At 41.0% G+C, this 17729-nt stretch overlaps 2 protein-coding genes across 8 annotated transcripts in view; one reads left to right on the top strand and one right to left on the bottom strand.

Annotated features, from left to right (window-relative positions):
• Positions 1-5996: 5996 nt before the first annotated feature.
• TFB2M (transcription factor B2, mitochondrial) lies at positions 5997-16990 on the bottom strand. Its single transcript, XM_037393200.1, has 8 exons — positions 16597-16990; positions 15618-15706; positions 14545-14698; positions 13979-14127; positions 12289-12378; positions 9700-9762; positions 8247-8398; positions 5997-7049 (listed from the first exon to the last, which is right to left on the bottom strand). The coding sequence occupies exons 1-8, from the start codon at positions 16925-16927 to the stop codon at positions 6863-6865; spliced, it is 1215 nt and encodes a 404-aa protein (XP_037249097.1). The 5' UTR covers positions 16928-16990; the 3' UTR covers positions 5997-6862.
• A 61-nt stretch (positions 16991-17051) lies between these two features.
• The window catches only part of CNST (consortin, connexin sorting protein), a 53179-nt gene continuing 52501 nt past the window's right edge, over positions 17052-17729 (top strand). For 2 of the 7 annotated variants that reach the window (XM_037393192.1, XM_037393197.1), the window contains exon 1: positions 17185-17604. In XM_037393192.1, the coding sequence (XP_037249089.1) occupies positions 17544-17604 (61 nt within the window). In that variant the 5' untranslated portion in view covers positions 17185-17543. The other 5 variants (XM_037393198.1, XM_037393194.1, XM_037393199.1 and 2 more) reach the window with 5 other exon arrangements.

Genomic DNA, 17729 nt, shown 5'->3' with positions numbered 1-17729 from the left:
TATGCAAGTACTCTACTGTATATAATGTGTACCCTCAAGTAACTTGGTGTGCGTGTTAGGAGGAAGGATCCCCCATGCACCCAGCACTGCAATAAACCAGCGTTGGCTTTCTAAACTATCACTTGGTTTGGAGAGTCTTCCTGGTGACGATTTTTGGTAACAGCATGAGGACACATGGAGGTTGCATACCTGTGGCTTTGTGTAATGAAGTGAACCTCCCCAGGCTCTCTGCTGAGCAGAAGTGGGTGGCCCTCCTTGGCACCAGCTCAGGGCAGTGTCCTTCAGGTGGGTGCAGGAAACCAGAAAGCCCCTCCAGCCATGCAGCTGGTGCATGTGAACGCAGCAAGTCTGCTGCGCCTTTCAATGTACCACAGAAGGAAAATCGAACCCATTTTGTACCGATACCCACAGGTTTGTCAGCGATTTTTCTGTACTGATGTGACATTGAAACCAGTGTAGAGAAATCAGATCTCAGGCAGGGACTCAGTCATACATAAACCCATTCACTGCAGAAGATAATACACCTTTCAGTTCATTAACTTGATCCAAATATTAAACAGCTTGGTTCACAAAGGAAGAGATACAGTAATGACTGACAAAAAAATATACCAAACAGCATATTTTACTTATGCGCCAGCATTTGGACATATTTTTGAATCTAACTGTGGTCCGAATACAAAGAAGTTGTGGCTGGCTTGGGAGCTGCTCAGCACGCAAACTGCTCTGCTAGTGTGTGTCACCCCATACACCAGCTGCTTTTTGCCAGAGCCATTAGAGACACCAGGTGAATGACAGGGGGAAAGCAAAACGCTTGCAGGATAAACTAAGAGCACCACTCCCAAACAGTGATGCTCGAAGCCCCTAAGATGCTAAGTGCTTTCCTTATGGAGCTTTCATTCACACGTGATGCAGGCCGATTTGCTAAACTGCAGGGAAACTTAGTCCCTTCTTCTTATTATGCCTGCAGAGGGAGTTAGCGATTGTGTTTTGGAAAGGAGCATTGCGGCGTGCTGTTAACGCTTGAGACACACCTAACAGTTCTGTAAAACAGCTTTTCGTTTCTGAAACATACTTAGTTTTGTTCTCAGTAACAATGATTTCAGTCTGCAGCTGTTTTCATCCAAGTTGCAACAGGGTAATCGGAAATGGCAATGTGTATCCAAAATACTGCTATTGGGAAGAACCAATGTACATCAAGCCACAGGTTTCCCACAGAAAAATGTATTTTGACATTCACTTAAATGCTGCAGTGATGTAATTCATTACCAAAAGAACTGACAGTCATATGGCTGTCAGTTAAATTGTTACACATATTATTATGTTTATCTTTAGTTCTCCTAGCAAATGTTTTTAAAGTGTTCATTACAGTGATATTGCAAGATACTCAAGAATTACCCTTAACAGTTATTAGAATATTAAACGACTACCTCTGTATTTGACATGAGAAGAGCTAATATGAACATAAAATACCAGATGTAGCTTTCATTATTTTCTGTTTTCCAAGTCAGGTTTTCTCAGTCCTATGTCCCATAACACACCAAAAATCTCACAAAATACAAAAAACATGTTTGAGGGAATGACAATCTTCTTTCACCACCCACAAAAATAAAATCACAACCTAAGAAAGCCCAGCTACTCTAGCAAAACCACAAGTGTGAATTCCTGAAGAAAGGGGCTTTCATCAGCTTGGAATAAATATGGAATAAGCCACTGAAGCCCAAGGACAACTTTTGGCTGACATTGCATTTCAATTGATATGACAACGTAACTATGGTAATGGAGGCTTTTCTAGCATACATAAGCTTTTAAATACAGCATAAATGTTTTCATTGATGCAGTGTTGGATATTTTGACGTCTGTAAGAAGAACCTGGAAAGCCAATTCTGCGTATCTACATCTACACTTTATAAGTGGTCTGCCTAGGAGGGCCATTCAACACAGTCTTTAAGCAATGGTGGTCAACTGAACCCCCAACTCAGATGTTTTTGTAAACGTCAGTCTGAATTTTCTGAAAAACATAGTGATATTATGGCTGTATATTCCGGTAAGTGTTCATTTAGCCCTTGACTATATTTAGTTGAATTAATCCCTGTTATTAGCATGGGGTTTCTATGTGACCAAGTCATCCACCGACCTGGACAGGTCAGACTTCCTAACAGCTGTTTGAAATGCATGACACATTCTGACAGAAGAGGCTGTCAAGGCGTGTAATGGAGGAGGAACTTTTGTGGGAAATACCCCTTAATTGTAGCTGCTGCTGCTGAATCAGTCATACTTCCTTACTGCAGGTAGATGAGACACCAGAGGAAGTTTAGCTTTTCTAGCTCAAGACAGCAAGTTTTACCACATGAATTTACATAAAGGATTGCAGTAATGAAATAATCTAAATGCTGCTCTTTAGTCATAAATGTGCAACACCTGTTCCAACCAACATGGAAAAAAACCTGAGTTTTTCTGGGAACAAAATATGGCTCAAAACACAAAACATTAAATTTTGGATTGGTACAAAGGCTGTGTCACTAACAGCATAGAACAGCTAATCAATTAATTGAAAGCTTGTAAGCACAGACAGATCTTTCATGAACACTCAGGAATGTCTCAATGAGGTCTTCTCACTGTTATTGTTGGTGTGCTAGTTAAAAATCGATTCTAGAATGTAAAATTTAACAACTCACTGCAGAAGCATTTTAAAGACAAATTCGTAATAAATTTCACTCAGTTACATAGATTTTACCTGTTTTTTACCATGAACTTTACAAAACTTCCTACTTTTGAGTCTTCCCTACCTTAAACACATTAATTTCCTTCTGATGGTAGAAAGAAGCTTCTAAAGTTTGTGAGCATTATTTGTTAGTTGTTTGTCTATTTGGTGTCTTATCAATAGGACCAACTACATCAAGTGTTAAAGTCTTGCTTACATTATGAGTAATTGACTGTTCCATTTGGCGTATCTTTACCAGCCCTAATTTCCCTTGGGCTTTGTATGCTTGTTGCATGTTGTGTACTATCAACTGGGGACAGCCCGTGTGTCTATTTTTAGCAGTGACATGTTACACAGCATACACAAGGAAAGATGCAATAGCTATTGAGCAAGAATACAATGTGATTGAATAAACATCTCCCACTGACCTGTCCTTTCTGGAAAAGTTACTGGTTATATCCATTTTCTCAGTGTTTACAGAAGAAAGGCACAGCTTTGCCAATCACAGGCTTTAAAAGCTTAGGCTGGAGTTTTCAGTTCACAGCCCGGTAAGACTGCATTTAGCCTGCCAGAATAACTACTGCAACATGTTTCTCAGGAAGCTTCAGGTTATTCCTATCGCACTTCCACATCTTAAACTACACCACACAATCTGTTTCTCGAGTTTTATGTTGATATTTCTATCAACATTATCATTATTACCTGCAAGGCTAAGCTGTAATTATTAAAATGTCCAATGCTGAACAAGCCTCGTAACCAGTATATACACATTCCACCTTAACAACCCCTTGTTACATCATCTACTGTGTTAATTAGTACAAGGTCACAAACCCTTCTGGATCAAAAGCAAACTACTAACTACAGAATACAACTTGACTGATCTCTGAATTCCAAGTGGCAAAATTCCTCATTAACTGGGTGTCATTAAGAACTAAGTTTCCTTCTGTTTGTAGTTGTTTGCTATGATTTTAATATAGTTAAGTAGTAAAAATGTAGGCAATTGCCATCACAGTCATGTAATTTTCTTTTACAAGCAGACGGATAGCAAAAATGATGAGAGCCATTAGAAAAGACTTGGCACCTCTGAAGTTACAATCAATATACAAGCTAGATATACTGATGCTTTAATATGGGATGCTAAAAGCCATTTTCTTGGCAACTCCTCTAAGAAACAGTATTTGAAGAGTAGAAGCAATACCGAAAAAGTTCTACTTGATAGATGTATCCATGTGGTTCATGAATTAAATCAGTCTTGGGGGGCGGGGGGGGAAGAAAGGACAAAAAAAGAAGAAAAAAAAATCCCCACAACCCCAGAGTCTGGAATTAATTGGAAGAATATGCTGTACCGTGGACCTTCCAATAAGTATGTAGTATGCATGTTCTAGCCTTCACCTCATCCAAAAACACGGATTCAAAGACAGGAAAACATAGGAAGAAATAAATCTGCCCAAATGCTTGCAGCCAATTAATGTAACTTTAAAAATTAATAACTTTATATGTTATATAGAGTTTTATAACACAAAACTATGTAAAACAACTGAACTGTGCAACATTTTTAAATGTCGGTGCTGATTTCAAACTACTTTTTATTACTTACTGTATCTGACACAGTAACTCAGTTGCAAATTAATGCACTTTCAGAAATGGGAAACTTCGCTATCCCACCAAGATAGAAAAGTAGTTCCTGTAAACCCTTCAGTCTCAAAGTTAGCATAAAAATCTTCCATTGTGAGAAAGTCTAGCATTTTAAATTTTGAGCAAATTTGCAGTTTTGCTTTCTCTTTAAATAGCATTTATGAAGGTTATTAAACTGCAAATATTTGCCTAAATTTATATACCATTTTCCTAGTTACAATTTCTGTCTTTGCATTTACATGAATCAAAAATAAGTGAAGAGATGCTAGCTCAATTTTCCATCAACATGTTGGGGAATACGGCAAAGGCAGATACGCAAAGGAAAGGAACACAAGTAGTACAAGGTTGGTTAAAAACAATAACTAAAATGCATCAGAAACCTTTATAAAAAATTTAAAATTTCAGTGAAAGTTTGCACTCAATATTATTCTACAGAAGCTTTAAACCTGCAGTAGCAGGAAGTATGGAGTAGATTGCATTAATTAATCAAATCCAAACCTACTTCAATTTTACTCCCCTGTATTCAGGTACACCAGAAATTTTCTTTTTTTTTTTTCCTTATCTCCTCTATTGATACCAAAACCATTGTTACAGTGACAGCTATTGTTCTCTACATTTCACATCTGTGATCAGGGCTAAACATATCGTTTACACATAGACTTAATGGCAGAGCTCTGATTAGCATTAAATCTCCTCATTTCGAGTCCCCAGTTTGACAATATTCGTCCACCTAACAGACTCCTGCTGTTAGCTTGGGAGTCTCTGCACTGGCGCAGTAAATGCTGTTTTCCAGCATCATCACAAAAAAAATCACAGCAGATAATTGCCTTTTTTCAGTACATTTGAAATGTTAGCAGCAACACAGTTAAAGAAGCTTATAGAGACAGTGGTGGTCTTATTATCTTATGCATTGAATACTTCTCCTGGTATGTTGATGTAAGACATGTCGCTGCAACAAGAGCAAGGTATTTGATTCAAGGTGGTGGTGACGTGGGGAGAATCAAACCAGGAGACACTGCATTCTTGTAGACCAGTAGATAACAAAGTTGTCATCTACTGAGACTGAAAAAAGGTGGAACTGCTTCTGCTAATGCAAGTTTGCCATTCATGGTCAATTTATAATGCAAGTTACCCGAAATAGTTAGAGATGTAAACAGAAAGAAAGCGTCAAACCTTCACGACCTACACCAGAACACCAGTAATGCTCCGAGACAGGCTGCAAATTAAACCTCAGCTTTCCCAGTAGTTTCATCATAATATTACAAAGGCTCAGCAGCAGCTTAAACAGATAGCTGCAGCCTACCTAGCAGAGCAAACCGAGGCTGCCTGAAGTAAGTTTTTCTTTCGTAGTAGGACCTGCAGGAGGAAGACAGATGAATGTTTGTCACATCTATACCTCACATTATACTTAAGAAATGCAATTCTTTGTTTGCATTGGTTTGGTCACTGCTGTTTCCAAAGCCTGAAAAAAACTCAGCCTTTAACAAAAAGGCATTTTATTAACTTGTGCTCTGCTAAAAAACCTTATTTTTGGCCTCAGCTCTTCCCAGAGGAGACAGCATAGATCAGAACTAGTACAGCCTGCCAGCACGTTACACGACGACACAACAGTTACATGGTAAGACAGGAAGAGAAACTAGGAACAGGTTGCATTATGGAGTACTATGACTAAAAAGAGAATTTTAATAGCGTATGGTTTTGAAGGAAGTTATTTTGTACATATAATACACATTAAACAAATACATATTGACAAAGGTTACTGGCAAGATGACTTTATTTTTTTTTTCCAAACTGTTTATACAGCACTGAATGTTCTGGTGACTTTGTTTTTAGACCTGAAATAAGGTAAAGCCTATATGCATATAGGTGTTCATGTATTGTAAACTAGAATGGGCTGCCCAGTGTTCTTTTCAAATTTTCGAAATTAAGAATTGTTATGACTTTTTCCCCAGAGATATAACAATCTTTAGTTTAAGAAAAAACCTCAATACCAACTTGCAGTTGATGTTTTATCATGATGTCATTACCTTGTCTTCTATTAACCCACCACTATTCATTAATTAAATTATATTGACTTTAGACTGCAAGGCTTTTCGATCAGGAGACAATACAACATATTCAGTGGTTGTAAAGACCTACATAATCTGGGAACCTGTGAAAGGATATTCAAACCACTGACCACAGAAATCATAATATTTGGTCTCTTATTTTTTGTAAATACTGTAAATACACAGCAGCGTAACAAAAAGTTCCTTTTAAGTGGTACATCCAACACAGCAGCAGGTCACTAACATGGCTCCTGGAAAAAAATGTAAAAGTGTGTCCATTCTAGATAGGATTGTGAGCAAATAACTGTGAATCGTTACTTTCATCCTGCGTAGAAGGTCTCTTGTTAACTGCTAAATTTATTTTCCTGTTTGGACAGGAAATCATCTAGCTGACAGTATCTCCGATTTCATTTAAATCATTTCTCGAAGTAATCTTCCAGAAGCAAAGGTGATCTTCCAAAAGACAGCAGCTTTAGATTTATAAATTTATGTTTCTTATACTTTCAAAGGCTTCATCATGGAACCAGGTTTCAGTAAACATACTAGAGTTTTGCAAAGCCTCAAAAAGGCGCTTATAGTCTTCTGGGTATAAGCTACGCGATTCAGCATTTTCTGGAATTTCTAGCTCTCTCAGTAATTTGCCAGCATTGTCCAAGCTCCATGAACTGAAATAAACAAACAAACCATAATAGAGCATTTCTTTCTGTGAAAAATTAAGACTAAGGAACAGTATCTAAAGGTCCACTCTTCCACAGCTTCTAGAAGTTAACACGTTCCTACAAGACAAGTTACTTTTTTGAGAAATTAAAGCCAAGGTCATTTTCAGGAAGATGATTCAGCATAGCAGGAGTTAGTGTGACTTACACCTTCCAGGTATTTTCTTCTATATATAAACAGACATATCCACCGCCTACATCACTGCTGTGAAAACTAGACCTTTTATAAATGCATATTTACATCAACTATTTCCCAGACAAGAAAATGGTGTATAAATACACAGAATATGCATGTTAGAAGCCTCCAAGGTTAGTTCCACTTCCTGGCCAGGGATCGAGTGGAGACTAGGTACACCACTGAGTTTTAAGAGAGAAATCCATTAAGGCTCCTTGCACTTGCCTTTGCTAAATGAGTTCCTAAATTTATTAGCTTCCTCACCACCCCACTTCCTGGAAATTAACTTTCATAAACTAGAACCAGCAAATGAGATATATATTAATTATTTTCATTAACAGGTTGAAGGTCAAGGCTTTCAGACTGCAAACACTTCCCATTTATGGGAAAGAGAAATCTACTGATTATAAAGTGAATAGTTCCAATGTAATACCAAAAAGAATAATTAAAGAGTTGCAAAATTGGTAAGTAAGTCTAAAGCCTAGGTTTTTAATTAGATAACAAAGTCATTTGAGGACATCCCCACTCCACCTTCAATAACCTTCAGTTGGTTTTGCTTGTGTTACTTTGATGCCTGTTATAAACTGAAACTCTTTTTCAGCTTTTAATTTCTATACCTGCAAAAATCTTGCTGACTTTATCATTATGTCTGTAAAGCGAGTGAAAACTTCTTGCAGATACATGACCTCACCTCCACTGGAGGTACAGACAATTACTGCACATCTACATTCTAAACACTTGTCAACCTTCCTGTCAAATCAAGTTTTTGTCATCTGTGAATACAGGCTAGAACAGTCCCTAAAATATTGTATCGTGGGTTGCAAAAATGAAACCTTCTATTCTACATGTAGATAATTACAAAATTTGTATTTCAGCTGCAAATAAATACTGCTTTGAGAATATATATTTTAATATTTTCCTGTATTTCTCTGCAGAAAAAAATATAAAAACTGTAATTCTTTCTTACTTACTTAAATTTATCCATAACTCTAGACCTAGGTTTAGCAAAACACTGTTTCACCATGAAAATAAAATTTGATGAATTTGTGGGCTTCAAGCTTCCTGTAAATAGGTTTTGCTGAGGAGTCAGTCGTATCAAGCATAAATGGTCATTTGGCAGCCACTGCAAGAAAAACAAAACAAGTCACTGAAAAGTCACTTCTAAGACAATCTCTCTCTTTAGCTAAGAGTAAGCATTTCATCTGTGCCACCAGTAACATTTCTTAAAGAGTTTTAGATGTCTTACCAAGATGATTTCATTGGGAGCTGAGGCTTTAAAATTTTCTTCTAGAACAAAGATGCTTTACCTCCCCCGCCCCCAAACAGGAAAGGAAACAAAACAGACGTACTATCGCTTCAGTTTTATTTTTAAGACTGAGCCTTCTTAATTGGCATAGGCAATACAGACTTAATGTGAGTTTTCAAGAGATTAAATGGCCTATAGTATTCCTATACTATGCAAGGTATCAGATCACATCACTTCAACTACCTGCCTTTTGTATATGAAGATGGAATTATTTGAGTGTAACACTAAGACAATATTGCAATTTGAGAATTTTATGAAACTGAGAAGGAGTGGAGTCTCTAATGGAAATAAATGTACTTCTGCATTGGCAGCAATGGATCTACTGTCCAACAGATCTCACATCTGTACTTCTCCTAAGGCTGCCACAATACATCTTACACAATCCACCCGATATGCCTCTCTGTGTGGCTTTACAGCAACACACCTAAGTGCGTAAGGCACACCCTACTCACTTAAATTCACTTAGTCACTTATACTGCACAGTAACATTTGAAACAACACTCAATAAACTGCCATAGCAGTTTTCTGGGGAGGGTGAAACCAAATACTAAGTAAACTTGCTTTTATTTTTTTGGTATTAAATAGAAATATTTTTTATATTATACAAAGGAACATCAGTACTTCTTTAAAAGACAGAAATAAAGAACTTTACACAAGGTATTTTTCCACTTCTCAAATTTAAGCTTTGAGACTCACACTTTTCAGCAATTAACTAGCACACGGAATCTACACCGGACATGTGAATAACCATTTTAATCAAAACCAGCAGCATACTGATTGTGCTATTAATGGTGGTAACACTTGTTTTGTTCAAGCTGGTAGATGGACCCTGTCAGTAAGTCCTTTTTCAAAACTTTATCCGTTCACATCCCTTTATACTCTTTATTCACTATATTTTTCCATCACAGACAATAAAGATACTAATTTCTAAGCTAATAGCATTAATTCACTCCACTTCTAATGCATCTACGTGCTGCCCATAAGTTTTAATTAGAAGAACACTTCTTAAAAAACACGTTTTATAACATTTATAAATGCTTTTATAAAATTATTTTAACTTTAATTAAAGTGGTTTAGTTGCATCTCCAAAAGAAGAAAAGTACACACAGTGATCTTACCATGGTTTTCGGTACCGCCAGTGCCCCATTTTTCAAATTAGTTATAAATGATGACCAAGGTTCCTATGGGAAGGAGCAAATATATTAAAGAATATAAGTGCTTTGATAGAACAGACCAGACTATTTCAGACGAATGGGACCTACAACGATCATCTAGGCCAAATGCCTGACCACTCAGGGCTGACCAAAAGTTAAAGCATGTTGTTAAGGGCATTGTCCAAATGGCTAAAACACTGACAGGCCTGGGGCATCGACCACCTTTCTAGGAAGCCTGTCCCAGTGTTTGATCACCCTCTCGGTAAAGAAACACTTCCTGATGTCCAGTCTAAACCTCCCCTGGCACGGCTTTGAACCATTCCCATGGGTCCTATCACTGGACACCAGGGAGAAAAGCTCAGCACCTCCCTCTCCACTTCCCCTCCTCAGGAAGCTGTAGAGAGCAATGAGGTCGCCCCTCAGCCTCCTTTGCTCCAGACTAGACAAGCTCAATGTACTTAGCTGCTCCCCACAGGACATTCCTTCCAGCCCTTTCACCAGCTTTGTTGCCCTCCTCTGAATGCATTCAAGGACCTTCATCCTCTTAAATTGTGGGGCCCAGAACTGCACACAGAAGTCCAGGTGAAGCTGCACCAACGCTGAATACAGTGGGACAATCACCTCTTTTGACCAGCTGGTTATACTGTGTTTGATGCACCCCAGGGTGCAGTTTGCCCTCTCGGCTCCCAGACCATGCTGCAAACCCATGCCGAGCCTGCTGTCAACGAGCGCCCCCAGACCCCTTTCTGCAGGGCTGCCTGCCAGCCACTCCTCTCCCAATTTATACTGGTGCCCAGTGTTACTGTCCTAGCTGCAGAATACAACATTTCTACTTGTTTAACTTCATCCCATTAAACACTGCCCAATGCTCTAATCAATCTAGATCCCTCTGCAAGGCATCTTGTCCCTCAAGAGAATCAGCAGCACCTCCCAGTCTGGTATCATCAGCAAACTTGCTTATGGTGCATTCAACTCCCACATCTAGATCATTGATAAATACCTTGAACAGGACTGGCCCTAGAACTGAACCCCAAGGAACACTGCTGCTGACCAGTTGCCAACCAGGTGTAGCCCCATTCACTGCAGCCCTTTGAGCTCTGCCCTTCAGCCAGTTCTTCACCCAGCACCGTGGACCTGCTCATCCCACAGATGGGCAACTTGTCCAGAAGGATGCTATGAGGGACTGTATCAAAAGCCTTAGTAAAATCCAGAAAAATTCCATCCACCACCTCCCCTTCATCCACCAGGCAGGTAAGCTTATCACAAAAGGATATCAAATTAGTTAATCAGAACTATCCTTTGTGAATCCATGCTGACTGTGCCTGATGATTGCATTATTCTTTAAATGCCTTTCAATAGTACCCAGTATAATCTTCTCCATATTTTTTCCACATACTGAAATTAGACTAACAGGTCTGTATTTCCCTGGGTCTTCCTTCACACCCTTTTTGTAGACTGGAATAACATTGCTGGTTTCCACTCAGCAGAAAAGCCTCCAGACTCGCAAGACCTCCAGTAGATGTCTGAGAGGGGTCCTGCCATAACATCCACTAGCTCCTCCAGTACTCTGGGATGAATCCCAGCAGGCCCTGTGGACTTCTGAATATTAAACTGATACAGCTGGTCCCTTACAAGTTCAGTGTCCACAAACGGGGAGTCACTGCTCCCACACTTAATAGTCCTCTGACTTAGGGGACTGGGCAGCCCAAGGTCTATCAGTACTATTAAAGACTGAGGCAAAAATGGCATTGAATGCCTCCACTTTTTCTTCATCCCTAGTAGTCAGGTGACCATCTTCAACAAGTATCATCTTATTCTTCAACTCCTTAATATATACTTTGTGGTGTAAGGTATTTGGAAGACAAGAGATAGTGAAACTTCTGATTTTAGATTAGCAAAACATTTCAAGTACAAAGGTAGTTCCTAGAAAAAGAGAGGACAAAAAGATAAATCTAAAAAGCATAAAGTTAAAGTTGATGGCCATGTGCTTATAGGAGGTGGGGGGTCAACATAAACTTTATAACTAAACCGTAGCACATCTGACAAGGTAAGGTAGTTATTGACTAACAGGAGAAACAGGCTTGCTTTGAAAGGAAAGGCAATGAGACTCAAAAAAATATTTCTGCGGAACAGTTTAGGAAGTCAAAAGCATGCATGATGGCAAAACACAGAGTACATAGCAAGGAGCAGGCTATGACAGATTGGAAGAACAGTCTTCGGGTCTCACACAACCCTCAGCAAGATGGAAAAGACTTTCCTGTTGCGCAAATGTCTCTTTCTTATTTACCAGCTTCTGAGAATAGATGTTGAGTACAGTGGCTTGTAATGAAAATACCGACATCACAGCTAAAAAGGACGCTGCTTAACTGAAAGAATTTTACACAAAACATGACTGTTCCAGGTTTTTACATCCAAAAGTTTTAAATAGTTCTCCAACTAACTTGAACACCAAATTAGCTTCCAATTAGTTTATGACAATAGACCACTACAAACTCTTTTCTAGAAACATATCCATAGCATTAGACCACACCAGCTGGTACAAACAAAACTTACGCTATGCAGCAGCTCAATTTCACATCCTACTTGCCAAAGTACAGTAAGTGCTTGGTAAGCCCTCACATCCCCAGGCTTTGCCGTTAATACCTAATGGCAAAGAAAGAACATTTGTGTTACAAAAACTACGATTGCTTCTTTATCTAAGCAAAATCCTGATCGATAGATAGAGATATATACATATAAAAAGTGGCAAGAAATTCAGTTACGTCTAGAAGTCCAAGGTGAAGTTAAATTAGGCCTCAAATACATAATCTGTCCTGTTTTAGTACACCTTGTCAGAACACATGATTAGAAGACATTCTGGCAGTCTAAGTATTTCTTTGCAGCAGTTATTTGGATAACTGAATTGTGTTGGAATTCCCAGCTTATACCTTCTGGTGCCTTTTAAGGCAGAGAAGTTTCACACAGAAGAGAACCAGGGATTCTATTTTGTATAAAAAGCTAACATGGGCAGAATTAACAGCTTGCACTGCTAAGATAATATTCCAAATAAGACATACAAGTAAAGCAAGCCAAACATTAGGTGACCTCACTGAGCATTAAGCAGCTTGCATAGTCATCACCTTCATCAATATTACAGATCAGACAACTCTCAGGGAAAAAAAAAAGAAAAACTTGAGGTTATACTCAAACAAGGCAAAGAAAAAAGTAAATTGTAGCATGGAGATTTAACTTCTCAGATTTAGAGAGCCTTGTCATATGATCAACCAAAAAAACCACTAACAAAACCACCCACAAAAACGAACCAACAGTGCCCACTAAAAGAAGGCTCCAATTGCTTTTTACTTAGGTACACAACTCTCATTTAACAGGGTTCACAATAAAACCTGAAAACTTAATTAAAAACCTACAGTCACTGCATTAAATGAATACGCTGCCCCCTATTTGCTCAAAAATCTGGCCTTTAAAAATATACCATTTAAGTGGATATTTCAGTGGTGTCCAACCTGTCATTTCACAGAAGAATAAACATTTGATTTTTTCAGTAGGGTGTTAGACACGAGAGCTTGTGCAAGCACACCTGCAAGTCTTTGCTTACTTCAAGTAATTAAAGGGTTGTGGCTCTGTATGAACCTCACAGTTTTAAGGAAAGAAAAGGTACCCTTGAACTATAAGCACAGTTCTAAAGGTTTGGGACAGCATCACTTAGAAACACATAACCCAGAAGGCTGCTCTGCACCTTAGTGTAAAGAACCTTAATAAGAAGGTGTGTAAATCACTCATTTTGCCTCAGTATTTTTCAGTACTGCACACAAAAGTGGCTCAGAGGTCAAGTGCATCTCACTGAGTATGGTATTTAGCAACTCTGAATTCTCTTCACAAGGAGGCATTTTAAATTCAGTCTTCATTGATTATTACCTGCAACTAGTAAACATTTTTTTGCAAAAGCCTGTTACAGAATTTTAACACCTCGCAAGTTACAATGTAAAGCAGGTAATCTGCTGCTGCATACCCTTCTCAAGCCTTCATGCTTGTAAGATTTGTGGTTATGTGACAGCAGAATGTTTCTTGACAGTGCTATGACTGCATAAAGAGAGCAAGTAGGAAACAAGCAAGACTTAAAAATTCTGGCAGAAAAAGCAATTCACTAGCAAAAACATGAACTACACAATACAAATGTTACTATATTCTGTGAAGTACTACTTATTCTTTACTACCTGTAAAATCTCTTACACAAATCTCTTACCTTGTACTCTTTTTCACTTACAAAGACGTTGAGTTCTACTCTTCCATATCTGTATATCGAGTTGCATTCATACAGGGCAAAAAGAAGTCTCCAAAGTACATTCCTCTCCTTTTTTTGCGGTAAAATTCCAAAAACTTTTACAGGTAAATCTGTTTCAATAGTGGGTAAAAGCATCTTTAAAATTTTGCAATATATACTAGATAATCTCATTAATGCTAATGTCTATCTCATTAATGCTAATGTCTAAACTATGAATAATTAAGAAAAGAAAGCACATCAGCTCATGTTCAAGAATGAATACGATTCAAGCTTTAGTCAAAGCTAAGTCCAGTTTGTTAGACTAAATCTTTAACGAAGACAATCAAATATCTGAGATTTCATATCGCCACAAGGTTTTCTTGAAGCTATTAAGAACCTAAATAAAGCTGAAATGTAGGAAGTAATATACATTAATCCAGCATGTATATAAAATAGAACATATACCTCAAGCAACTCCCAAAGATTTTGCCAAACTGCCTATGCGCCCTTCCAGTGTATTTGTAACATGCATGATCATTTACATATACCTGCCCTCCAAGGAACTGCTGCTACGCCCATGGCTTCAAAAAGTTTGTCAGAACACACAGCAGGTGGTTTCACCGTCCCAGTCACCAAAGGATCCAGTCTGAAGAAGTCACCATAAATTACCTTTAATTGTCCATCCAGGCTATTCTCTAGAGACTGAATAAAATTAGTTTCAGTTGAAGAAATCTGGATGCAGTAACCTGTCTTGCAAACCACCCCACCCAAACAAAAAAACAATGTTCAAGCCCTACTTAAAATTGTTACCCAGTCAACAAGAGTCAAACCTCAGAGCTGCTTCTTAGAGCTGATAAAAAGAATATTTTCCTTCATTGTACAGAGCATCTTGACATTTCTGTGCTGTTCAACTGGAGCTTTAAAACACATTCTTAAATTGTTATGATGTTTTGCAAAAAACCCTATACTCAGCTAAACAAAGCACCGCATTTAACGATTTACAGCTGGAATTCTCCATATACACAGAGAGAATGCATTTTATACACATTTCAAGTCAGGTGAGTCTTTGGTTCCAAACTTCTACTTTACAACGCCATAATACAGCCCTTCTAGCGCAACTTCTGCAGCTCTGTGTCTGACCACCCTTGAATCCACACAAACACAAGACAAACACTAGAGGACAACATGTGCAAGTGTCTTAATATCACCAGTCAATTGCAGGACAACAGATTAACACTGCAAGATAATCAGAATAACCAAGGCTATTCTTATAGGTTTCTTCAAGCTATATGCAGACATCTTTCTTAAACATACGTAACTAGGATGACTCCAATTAGCTTTAGCCACAAATTTATGCACGAAACTATTCACAGCAATACTACGAACTTGAATTTCTACATACACAAAATGTCACATCAGTTGATTATTAAAATGTCTGTGGCTGAACGTGCAATGTAAACTCAACCAATGCTTACTATTATTGAATGTTATTTCAAATGTTACAAGTAACAATCACTGGCTAATTGCTTTTTGATCCAACAGCTATTATACAATTTTATGTTAATTTCTTATTTTCCCTTTGATTGAATTTTAGCTATGCGCTACCAAATCAGAAGTGTACCTGTAAGTTTGGAAGAAAAGCTGAGTTACTCTCCAGAGCGACCACTCTAACACCTGCATTGAGCAGAGTTCGGGTCAAGATTCCAGGACCTGAAGGGGAAAAATAAAAAAAGTTTTTAAAACTGGATTTTTTCTAAGTCATTTTCCCAACACAACACTTGGAACACACCACCTTCAACAAGAGATAATTTGTGTCTGTTTAAACATACTTCAAGAGTTAGAAAAAAGATTTACAGGCAACCTGCCTGAGATTGCTCAGCAAATTACACATAAGCACAGCATTACAATCAGATACTGAGGAACATTATATCTGATATTTCAAATATTTCTACTCCTTTTTCTTCTGTCAACTGAAACACACTTTGAAACTTTGCCCATATTATCTCTACAGGAAAACTACCCTCTGCAGGGGTATTTTATCTGTAGATATGTAAATGCAAAAAAACATTAGGTAACTGCAGGAGGCTAGCTGTGTTAACGGCCCACAGTCCTAAGTGTGCTTTTACTGACAAAGTGTACCTACAAAACCAAAAATATTACCTAGACAGACACGTTACTTAATCCATACCCAGTTTTAACACCAGTGACTCAAGCCTCCAGCCTGAGCCCCCGCTCACTCCCCAGCCCTGTGCAAAGACCCTGCTGCCACCCAAACAGTGCCAGGACACCCAGACGGTCCCACCAGTCGCCAGCGTTCGCCCCGCGAAGGCACCAGGGCGACGGGCCCGGGCACCGGGGCAGCCCCCTGCACCCCTCCAGCCCGGAGCGTCAAGTACCGGAGCCCCGAAATCCCGGGAGCGGCGGGGTCCCGCCCGCTCAGCGCCAGCACCCCGGGGACCCGTTACCGCCAGCGGCGAAGGCGGCGGCGCACACTGACCCTGCTGGGGCAGGCCGAGCGGTGCCACGTCCCAGGGGACGGCGGAGCCAGCCGCCGGAGGGCAGCGGGAGGGCGGGTGGAAGGCAGCTTCGGGGCCGCTTACCGGGCGCGCACTCCAGCACGACGCACTGAGCGCCAGGCCCGGCTCCGCTCCGCAGGCAGCGCTGCACCGTGCGCGCCAGCTGCGGGCAGGCGATGAAGCGGCGCAGCGACGCACCGGGCCGGTGCAGCTCCTGCACCAGCCGCTCCGTCTCCGCCGCCTCCGGCACCCGCAGGCCCGGGCTGGGCCACTGCCCCGCCGCTCGCCTCGCCGTCACCCACCAGCACGGCGACAGCCCGCACAGCAGCGGCCGCAGCCCCGCCGCTAGAGCTGCCTCAAGGAGGCGGCGGCAGCCCGCAATGCCCGGCGGGGCCCGGCCTGCAAGCATCGCCATGCCGCCGGCACCCACCCAAGCACCGGGCGCGCGATCGCCGCGGCAACGGCAGCGTCACTTCCGCCTCCCCACGGCCTCTCTAGCGCTCTTCCGCTCTATCGTCGGAGGTCTCTCGTCCCGCCGTCCTCTCTATGGTGCCAGCCCTGCACCGCCGGGAGCCTGCGGCAGCGCGGCAGGACCATCCCCCTCACCTCCACGCCATGCCGGCTGGCGGGTCCCGGCCGCCTGAGCTGCAGCGGGGCTGAGGTGAGCCGACAGGGGCTTTAGCTAAGGGAAGGAGGAGGGGAAAAGGAGATGTTTCCCCCCGGCTCTGCGCACCGCTCGTCCCGGCCGTGAACGGCGGCTACGGGGCGGCAGGGGAAGGAGGGGTGAGGGCCGCTGGGCGGAGGGCGGGAAGGTGCGGCGGGGCCGGTACCTTCCCGCCCTCCGCCCGGCGGCGAAGCTGGTCTGTGAGGAGAGCGAGCGCGCGCGGGCGGCGGTTAAACAGCCGCGGCGCGCGGAGGCCGGTACCGGGCGGGCTGAGCTCTCACCTCACAGGAATTACGGCAGGTGCCGGCGCCTGCGATTCCTTCCCCCACCCCCCAGGAGCAGAACCTGAGGGGGAAAAAAAAAATAAATGCGTGGCGACAGGTACTCGTTGAAAGGAGGAAGGTTCCTGCCGGGTGGAGCGATGTCTGGTAGGTTTTGTTGGTGGAAGTCCCAGGAGCTACGTTATTTAGTTTGAGGTTTGCTTGGGTGTTTCATGGGAGGCTTTGATCTCCGCGTCTGCAGCTAAATAGTCACTTCGGGACTCGGTTCTTTC

The sequence above is a fragment of the Falco rusticolus genome, chromosome 6 (genome assembly GCF_015220075.1).
Source record: "Falco rusticolus isolate bFalRus1 chromosome 6, bFalRus1.pri, whole genome shotgun sequence".
Classification (NCBI taxonomy): domain Eukaryota; kingdom Metazoa; phylum Chordata; class Aves; order Falconiformes; family Falconidae; genus Falco; species Falco rusticolus.
The sequence above is the reverse complement of the archived record's forward strand: the minus strand, read 5'-3'. Positions and strand labels throughout refer to the sequence as shown.